The sequence below is a fragment of the Mastomys coucha genome, unplaced genomic scaffold (genome assembly GCF_008632895.1).
Source record: "Mastomys coucha isolate ucsf_1 unplaced genomic scaffold, UCSF_Mcou_1 pScaffold8, whole genome shotgun sequence".
Lineage (NCBI taxonomy): Eukaryota > Metazoa > Chordata > Mammalia > Rodentia > Muridae > Mastomys > Mastomys coucha.
The window spans coordinates 64,255,404-64,265,501 of NW_022196914.1; the positions used below are offsets into that span (position 1 = coordinate 64,255,404).

At 35.0% G+C, this 10,098-nt stretch overlaps 1 protein-coding gene across 8 annotated transcripts in view; it reads right to left on the reverse strand.

Annotated features, from left to right (window-relative positions):
• The window catches only part of Erbin (erbb2 interacting protein), a 96,147-nt gene that overhangs the window by 64,141 nt on the left and 21,908 nt on the right, over positions 1–10,098 (reverse strand). For 7 of the 8 annotated variants that reach the window (XM_031360268.1, XM_031360267.1, XM_031360261.1 and 4 more), the window contains 3 exons: positions 6,663–6,710; positions 3,270–3,467; positions 686–803 (listed from right to left, as the gene is read on the reverse strand). In XM_031360268.1, coding sequence (XP_031216128.1) covers positions 686–803; positions 3,270–3,458 — 307 coding nt within the window. In that variant the 5' untranslated portion in view covers positions 3,459–3,467; positions 6,663–6,710. Of the gene's footprint in view, positions 1–685; positions 804–3,269; positions 3,468–6,662; positions 6,711–10,098 lie in introns of those variants that run through there. The other variant, XM_031360266.1, reaches the window with a different exon arrangement.

The window sequence follows — 10,098 nt, forward strand, 5'->3', positions numbered from 1 at the left end:
TTTTGTTTTTTGGAGGGGAAACTGGGAATTGAGAAATTCGCATGTAAATAAAGAAAATATCTAAAAAATAAAAAAATTAAAAAAAAATAAATAAATAAATAAAAAGAATAAATGAGTCAATAAAGGAAACACAGTATATATGTACAGTAAAATACTTTTCATTTTAAAAATGGAGACCTAGTCATTTATAATAGGATGCAAGAACCTAAAGGACATCATGTTAAGTAAAATAAATCAGGAACAAGACAATAAACATCCCATGATCCCCAACACTGGATATTAAAAGGTGAACTCACAGAAACAGAACATAAAATAGTAGTTAGCAAAAGGTAGGCAGGGTGAGGGATGCAGGACAATTAAGATGTTGATCTGGGTATAAACTTTCAGTTGGGAGAAATAAATCTGAGAGCCCCAATGTGTGCTGTAATAATACATTTAAAATCTACTTATTTTTCAGCCATTTTGAGGTATCATAAACTTTATATTTATAAATAAATTCTAAGCTGAGGATATGATGCTCAATTTTATTGTATTATAAAACTTTGAAATATAAAAATGTTTTTATATTTATGTAGAATAGATTCTACATGACACTAATATATTGCAATCTGACTTTTAAACATTTGGAAAACAGAAATCCTACTAAAGAAATATGTCTCCAAGGACAAGAATTTCAAGGACTTACCATTTTTGCTGACATCCAGTTCCCTGAGATTAATAAGATTTGCAATGGAGGCTGGTAATGTTGTTAAATCATTGTCTGGCAAACTTAGTTTATATAGAGACTGACAATTAAAAAGTTGCTAGGGAAAAAAGAGAAAAAGGATTCTGATTATCTTTCACATTTCTCTGGGTATTCCATGGACTAACTTTTAATCCAATAAATATTGTCCATATTAAATATATATGACTACATTCTCAGTTGAAGCTGTCAAAGGTTAAGTGGCTGTTACATATTGTAAGCTCTGGGGGTTATCTTTCAATCAAGCTTATTCCAAAAGGAAAGCCATATTGAAGAGCATCCCTTGAGAAATGTATAATAGTTAGGTCTGAGTTAGGTATGTTAGGTGATTTGCTCTGTTACTGTCAACATCTGTCTTGTACAGGCCTCCAGACTGAGACCCTACTATGACTAACCTACATTTTTCATATTCTGTCAAAACTAGTCATAAAAGACAACAGATCTGTTGGCTACATAATAATGATGAACAGTATATTACAAGTATACTACAATCACAGCATAGGTGTGATTCACAATCATGTTAACTGGAGACCTTTAATAATTTTCCACAGCTGTTCTAAACTTCTCCACAACATTATCAAGAATAAACTGGGCATAGTGGCTCAAGCCTGTAATCCCCAGATCTGAGAAGCTGATGCAGGAGGATTGCAATGAAGATTGATGATTGTCTAGATCACAAAGTGAGACCCTGTCTCAATAAAGTTTTTTAAATTGTATTCCCTAGGACAGCAGTGGCTTTCAAATGCTTTTGAATACTGTCATTCAGAATGCTCACAAACATAAATATTGAAAACAACTATTTCATGAAATAAGGTCTATGTGCAACAAGCTATATTATCCATTGTACTACAGTTAGGGTTGCTGGATTAAATACAAGACACCCAATTAAATGTGAACTTCAGATAAACAATTTTTTAGGTTTGGGTTTTTGGGGTTTTTTGTTTGTTTGTTTGTTTTTGTTTTTTTTTGTTTTTTGAGACAGGGTTTCTCTGTGTAGTCTCGATTGTCCTGGAACTCACTCTGTACAACAGGCTGGCCTTGAACTCAGAAATCCGCTTGCCTCTGCCTCCCAAGGACTGGGATTAAAGGTGTGTGCCACCACCGCCCGGCAACATTTTTTTTAGTTTATCTATCCTACACACTGCATACTTATACTATTTCTTTTTCATCAGAAATTCTAAATATCCTGTAATTTTGTTTTCTAAATCTCATAGTCCAAATTACAGATTATTTTTCAGAATTCTGACAATACATATTAAGTTGTTCATTGGTGACTATGGTCAGTTGGTTTTGAAACCAAGATCTCATTATACATATGATCCAGGCCATGACAGAACTCACAGTGTAGGTTGGACTGGCCTTGAATGAGAAATCTTTCTCGCTTAGGTACCACCATGCCAAACTCTAATCTGTTTTTTGTTTGTTTGTTTGTTTTTGTTTTTTTCAAGACAGGGTTTCTCCGTGTAGTCCTGACTGTCCTGGAACTCACTCTGTAGAACAGGCTGGCCTTGAACTCAGAAATCTGCCTGCTTCTGTCTTGTCTCCCAAGTGCTGGGATTAAAGGCGTGCACCATCACTGCCTGGCTCTAACCTGTTTTTTAAGCCATCAATTTCAAGTTTCCATTTACAGCTTCAAAGGGCATGGTGGTGTACACCTTCAATCACAGGCTTTGGAAAGCAAGGGCAGGCAGATCTCTGAGAGTTAAGGATAGTATACAAGGTAAGACCCTGTCTGCCATTCAGAAGGTTACAGACTTTAATAAACAATTTAAAGTTACTTCAACTTTTTCACCCAGGAAAACAAATACAGAGAAGAAGAAGAGCTTACTAAAATAACAACAACAACGTGGCGATCTAAGAAAGAACTTCCCTGCAGCAATCTTTGCCCTACCAGTTGTTACTAGACTTCAGAGATACACTCCCCCAAGACAGGGAAGCAGGAGTAGGTGGATGGGTGGGAATACATCCTCATAGAAGCATGGGGCAGGGGGTGAAGTGGGATAGGGGGTTTTAGGAGGCGAAACTAGGAAAGAGGATAACATTTAAAATGTAAATAAAGAAAATATCTAATAAAAAATTTCAAAAAAAGAAAAAAAAGAGATGCACTCTCTCCAAATCAATTCCATACAAAATGAAAAAAAGCAGAATCCCACCTCTAAGAAGTTATAGAACCATAAAACCATGATGTGGTAATGGAAATAACAATTAATTTTAACAGTGAATATAAAGGGCTTATAGAAACTAAAATAAGAAAGTATAAGTTCACTTTTCTTAGTTTAGTCAAATCTAATGGCTCCAGAAGTCATATATACTGATTATCTATTTTAATTATTATAAGTAAAAATAAAATTAAGTTATCCACACATGTACTTAAACAACCTGAACAAAGTTTAAAATCTACATCATTTTGAATTGTGCTTGCAGTACGACTAAACGAATAAATGGAAACACATATATACAACAATATAGAATGTAAACTTTTATGCATAGACATTATCTAATATAATTCTTGACGGTATTAACATACCTTTGGAAGCTCTTCAATCTGATTAGCATCTAAATAGAGCTCCTCTAAAGTTTTTTCAAAGGTGAAAATCTCTTTAGGAACTTGTTCCAAGCTGCAATGAGAATAATCTAAAGTAGTGACTGTCTCCTCTTCCCCTCGTAGACAGCGACATGGTACCAACCGCACAAACAAACTTCGTTTTGTAGTCATTTTTAAATGCTGCAGCATGTACATAAAAACAAATCAGAATGCATACAATATCACAACTTTTCCAACAAATGACCATCATATAGCACAATTCTATATGCCACAGAGAGACAAATACCTCCCCACCACCAACACCCAACAGAGCCTATCAACATTTCTATGTTACTGGACTTCAAATTAAACTCAGGCTCTCCAGCACTTTACAAAACAATCCAAGAACACAACACAAAACAAAAGACTCCTATGTTTTTATAAAACCATGCTTTGTGAAGTCTACTTAGCTGTTAAAAACAGTTAAAGATTTCCCTCTAATTTCCAGCTCTAAGAGTTCTGTCTCTTAGTCACGAACCTAACTATGTACATTTCTGAATAGGAAATGCCTGTGCAGACATTTTCAGGTCTTCTTAACCATCCTTTAGAGATCAACCACCATTTAACTTTCCTATGATTCTCCTACATGAAAAGTCCCATCTACTCCAAGTATAATTTTGTTTTAATCAAATACTAGCTTATAGTTTTGTTTTAAGATGACATGTGCGTAAACTCACTTAATATAGAGTCTCTCAGTTAACAGGGATAAAAAGCCAGCTTTGAATTAATAAAAATTCACAAGGCCAATTTTATTAAGAACTTGTGTATAAATTCTAAATAGGCTAAAAGTAAACTAGCAGAGAAAGTACTTAAGAAAATGAGAATGATCACCGATTGGTTAGTAATTCATTGTACATGAATACAATTCTCACCTCAGGTACAGAAACAATACTAATAATACTTATAAAGCATTAAGCCAGAGTTAAATACAGTAAGACCTCAGGCGCAAAATGTAAGTAACAAAAACTCAGTAAGACAAATACTTTAAATACTCTAATTACTGAAAAAATAATCATTTATGAACAAAATGCCAATGTTTAAATGAAGTATATAGACTCAATAGTTTCTTCCTTGCCTCAGGATACAATGTGGCAAGGCACTACACTAAAGGTTCTACTTCCCACTCTATGATACTTCAGTGTGTGACCCTAGACAGGTAAGTGCTCCCCAGTACAATTGCTTCTACCCTGACTTTACTCAATAATCAGGCACATGTTGAAATTCTTTGAATAATGTTTATAAATATTTTCTTTATCTTCATTACAATTTTCTAGAGAATGTCCTATTGTTTCCATAGAGAGCCAGAGTTTCTTAACTAGAAATAACAGTCAGAAATAAAGTTCTTTAACGTGGTTGTTAGAGTTGCTTTTTAGAGACACAGACTCATAAAACAGATCTTTGAAAAATATGTAATATATATTTGAACTAGATCCTCAAAACCTAGTATCAATAGTTCTATTTATACACTACTTAAAGATTTAAAAAAAAATCTAGTAAGTAAAACATCCAATGTTTTCATCTGAGGCTGAAGGTACAGCACAATGATAACATGCTTGCTGATTGACCATGCACAACTCGCCCTGGTTTAGAATCGCATCATCACACACAATAAAAATTCTATTCTCTTTTTTTGTATATTTATTTCTAGATAAAGATTTTAGAGGGAAACTTTGTTTATAAAAATTTAATATTTATAAAAAATATACATTTTACCATTATGAATAAATAGTTCATTCAATAAGGAATATAACTGATAAAGGGGATTAAGCTTATAGTTGTATACTAATGAGATAAATTTTAAAATCCCCAAAATAGATATAAAATCTCTCATTTAAAGTGAGTTAGGCCATTTAAAAACCTGCTACCTGCTATCCAGTATGGTAGCCAGTAGATATACACGCTTAATACTACATTTAATATTAAGGTTAAATCAAATAAAATTTAAAATCCCATTTCCTTATTCTTTACTAGGGATACCAAAGTGGATCAAACAATTATATAATATTCCCATCATTATAGATAGTTCAATTGCATAGAATTACTTCAGTGATTCAAACTATGATTCTCACAAACCATACATTAACAAAAATGTCTGAACAAATAATTTGACAGAGTATAAAAACCTGGATGATATGTTTTTTTTTTTAATGCATTTCCCAGCCCCGCAGTGGTGGCACATGCCTTTAATCCCAGCACTTGGGAGGTAGAGACAGGCGGATTTCTGAGTTCGAGGCCAGCCTGGTTTACAGAGTGAGTTCCAGGACAGCCAGGGCTATACAGAGAAACCCTGTCTCAAATAAAAAACAAACAAACAAACAAACAAAAAATGCATTTCCCAGAAACCATTCCAGATTTAGAAATATAATGAATGAATGGCAAGGGATGTTATTACCAAATGTATGTAATCTGAAAGACACTATTTTGGATATGATGTAGGAAACTTGAGGTACAGGGTAATTTATAGAGTAATTGTTAAATTGAAAGTTTCTAATGGAGACAAATGGATACAAAATTATAATGACAATTAATGGAGAAAAGGAATATTAAATACATGCTTTGTTCTAGGAAGTCACACAGCATGCACACTCAAAAGAAAACTTTTGTGGATGAAGGCTACAAAAAGAGTGATTAAAATGTCAGATTAAATTCAGATTTCTCTTTACTTACTGTCTGTTTGAGACAAGGTCTCATGCTGCTCTAGGCTGGCCTCCTGTTGGCAAGTGAGCCTCCTGCCTCAGCCTCGGAAGTTAGGACTACAAGCCTGAACCATCATTCCAGATTCTTAGTCCTCAAATTAAACTGAGTGGGCATAGAGCCAATACAAAAATAGACCTGAATGCTACATAGGTCTGCAGATAAAATAGTATGGAATGAAAGCTGCTAACTGATTTAAAAGAAGAACTAAAGGAACCTTATTAGCCCCTGAGAGAGAGAGCACACGCACTACAAAGAGAAAGTTAAAGAGTAAAATCACCCAAAGCAAGGTCTTCATAAACATAATAATAAAAAACAGCTGCTGCTAATTAGAATGTTAGGAAAAGCTACTATATAACCCAGAGTGGCACTAGAGTTAAGAATCTTCTAATCATAATGGAAGAAAAATGGTCAGCCCAGAAAAGGAACATAATAAAATGACAACTTTCTAACAAAAATTAAATCTAGCCACACACAGTGGCACATGCCTTTTATCCCACCACTTCGGAGGTAGAACTGGCCTCTTTGAGGCCAATCTGGTCTACATAGTGAGTTTCAGGCAAGCAAAAGGCTGGATAAATGAAATAAAACAAAACAAAACAAAAAAATCAAACAAACAAAAAAGATATAAAATCTACTTACCACTGAGTTGAATTTATCTCCCTGATGTTTCTTAATTGAGCCAACATTCTATGAAAAGAAAAAAAAAACAATAAAAATATATCTTCATAACATCTCTCCTAATTCCTAATTTACATGTTTACTGTCTTCATTTATTCTTCTTGTTGTTTTTTAATTAATTTTTTTTTTTAAATTTATGTGTATATGCATGCCTGTAGAGGTCCAGAGGCTGTCAGATCCCAGAAGCTGGATTACAGCCAATTGTGAGCCACCCAATGTGGGCACTGGGAAATTAACTCACATCCTCTAGAATTGCACTAAGAACTCTTTGCCACTGAGCTATCTCTGTAGTCCTCCATGCCATTTCCCTTGGCTATGTTCACATCCCAGATCTTCATTAAGCAGGGCATGCTAGTCTTCTCCGCTTGATGCTCTGTCCAGCACCTCTCAACTCAACGCAGACCTTAATCCTCTTTTACCCACCTAAACCTAACCCCCGTGATTGCTCAATTTAGCCAGAACAAAGAATTTTTTAAGTTTTTACCATACATAATGAAATTATAAATGTTTGGAGACAGGTATATTTAACCTGACTTAAAGATTATACAGTTTATCCTTTTCAAAAAACTGTATTATTCCATTAACACATACAATTGTATGTTTTTAGGTACTAGTCAAAAGAAATATAATTGAAAATTTTCCAAACTAGACAGATACAATATTAAGTATGATAAGCGAATGGATTCTTAATTTGGGTTCCAACTTGTCCCGTAAATTGGCTGAAGGCAGGACATGTTTAAAGATAGGTGTTTTGAGAAATCGGCTGGAAAAGCAAGAGACATACAGGGATAGAGCAAATCCCAATAATAGGAATGTTAGATTCTCAAAGTCTCCCACATGATGTGAGTAACTTGAGTTTGTTCTCCTCAAACCTGCTGAGAAGAACACAAAAGGCTACTCTAAAGCTCTTCCTATAAGATGAATGAGGAGCTTTTATCCACTGCTCTTCTCAGTGGGAGACAGGAGCAGAGCTACTTCTATGGGCATTAAGTCTTCCTCACTACCACCTCCTAGCTTTCTGTCTAGAAGGCCTCCCACAGCTAAGAAGTCATCAAGGGCAAAAAAAGGAAGACTGCTTGAGACTGTAAGTCCAGTCTCAGGTGAGCCTCAATTATCATAGTACCAATTACTATGACTGAGGCTAAAATCAAAGGTGAGCTAAGAGAACAGAATGCAGTCCACAAGTCATGCCAACTACACTGAAGTGAGTCATTTACTAAACTCAAACTTGCATATCTAACTCTCTACCAAATAGTTCCATTTAATAAAGAGACTAAAACAATTAGGAGAGAAAGTATTGGGAACAGGCTTAGATGTTCAGGAGACAGAGGCAGGAAGAACCCAGGTTCAAGAGCTGCCTAGGCTACAAAACAAGTATGGGGTCAGGATGTAAGTTAACAGCACTGTCTAAAGTTTAAAAAAAAAAAAAAAAAAAAAAGTAAAAGATCCAAGGACACAGCTTAGAGCACTTGCCTAGAATGTGGGAAGCCCTACATTCAATTCCCAGTGCAGTTGGAAAGAAAAAACAGAGGAGAAAGGGGAATGAAAGAGGAAAGAGAAGAAAGAATAAAAGTAATGAATGGTTCTGGTTAAGATAGGAGAATATAAACATTAAGACTAGAAGTGGAGATTCTGAAGAAAGTCCAAGAGGTAAAAGCACTTGCTGCAAAAGCATGAGAACATGAATTGCGACTCCAGCATCCACGTTAAAAGTCAGGTGGCCAAGCACACCTTAACCCTAGTGCTGTAGGAAGTGGAAACAGAAGGACCACTGAAGCTTGCTGGCCACCACCTCTGTCCAAGCTCAGTTGAAGACCTGTCTCAAGGGAACAAATAGACAGAGAATGATAGAAAGAGCAGAAAACACATCTTCCTCCTCCATCCACCCACACAAGGACACATACCATGCTCACAAAAATAGGGAAGACAGAGAGAAGGGCCAGGAATATAACTAAGAAGTGGAATGCTTACTCTAGCACTCCCAACACAAACACAAGCACAAATACTTTTGAGGGTGTGTGTGCAAGAAGTGGTAGCATGCACTTTATGGACTTGTAATCCCAGGGAGGCCAAAGTAAGGAAAGTTTGAGTTGAATCAGCTTAGGATTCCTTGCAAAAAGGTAGACAACTTCTCAGAAGACTCAACAAATACAAAACACACCAGAAGAAATGAGAATCGGCATTTATCAGTACAGGGGAAAAAAATTACATTGCTACATTCAAATAGTGGTTTGGAAATATGCATAGCTTTTTATAAAAATGTTATAACATTAAATCTCATTTTTTAATTCATTATTATAAATTCAATATCAAGTATCAATATAACTTTGATACTGATATCTATCAAAGTTAGCATGAATTACTATTTTAACATGCAGACTCAATGTTTCAAGAGTCTGAAGATGACAAGTTCAAGACCAATCAGGATTATTCAAGGGGACTTTGTATTTAAAAAAAAATCTTTTTCAGAAAATCCTAAATTATAGCTTGGCCTAGTACATATCCCAGCCCTCAAGAGGAACAACCAACCTGCTGCACAATGGTGGTGAACGCCTTTAATCCCAGCACTTGGGAGGCAGAGGCTGGTGGATTTCTAGTTCGAGGCCAGCCTGGTCTACAGAGTGAGTTCCAGGACAGCCAGGGCTACACAGAGAAACCCTGCATCGCAAAACCAAAAAAAAAAAAAAAAGAGGAACAACCAAAAGTATCATTTGAGTTCAGATGTTAAAAGCCACCTTAAGCAACACAGAAGACCCTGTATTTGTCATTACTTGTTTTTTGTTTTAAAAACAAAAACACACAGGGCAACAACAGTAAATTCTAACTAAGGATAGTGCCAAGATGAATGAAGAAAGTATTACCTATAGATCTCAAAACGAGATAAAAAAGGGAAATAAACTTTCTCCCTAAATATCAAATAACATAAACAAAAATGAACATTCATTCTTGACAAAAATTTTACTACATTACAAACAGAACTATCTTCTCAGCTAAGAACCTAATTTAACCATCAAATATCACATCCAAGAATTAAACAAATACTAGAGACACTCTTGATAATTTAAAAGAATACTATTATTACAAAAAGTTGAAAAGACACCCCACAGAACTGGAGATATATCTTCAAATCATCTATATGATAGTGAATTTGTATCTATATTATAAAAAAAACTCTTAAAATTCAACAAATTGAAATCACAAGATGAGCAGAGACACATCTCAATAAAGTATTTGTCTAGCATGAAGCCTTGGGTTTAATCCTCAACACAACATCAACTGAGCATGGTAGCACATCCTTGTGGTAGATTATAAATTCAAATTAATCCTTAGCTATATAAGGATATTGACCAGTAGTTAGAACTCCTGTCTCAAAGACAAAGGGAGACAAAGTGACAAA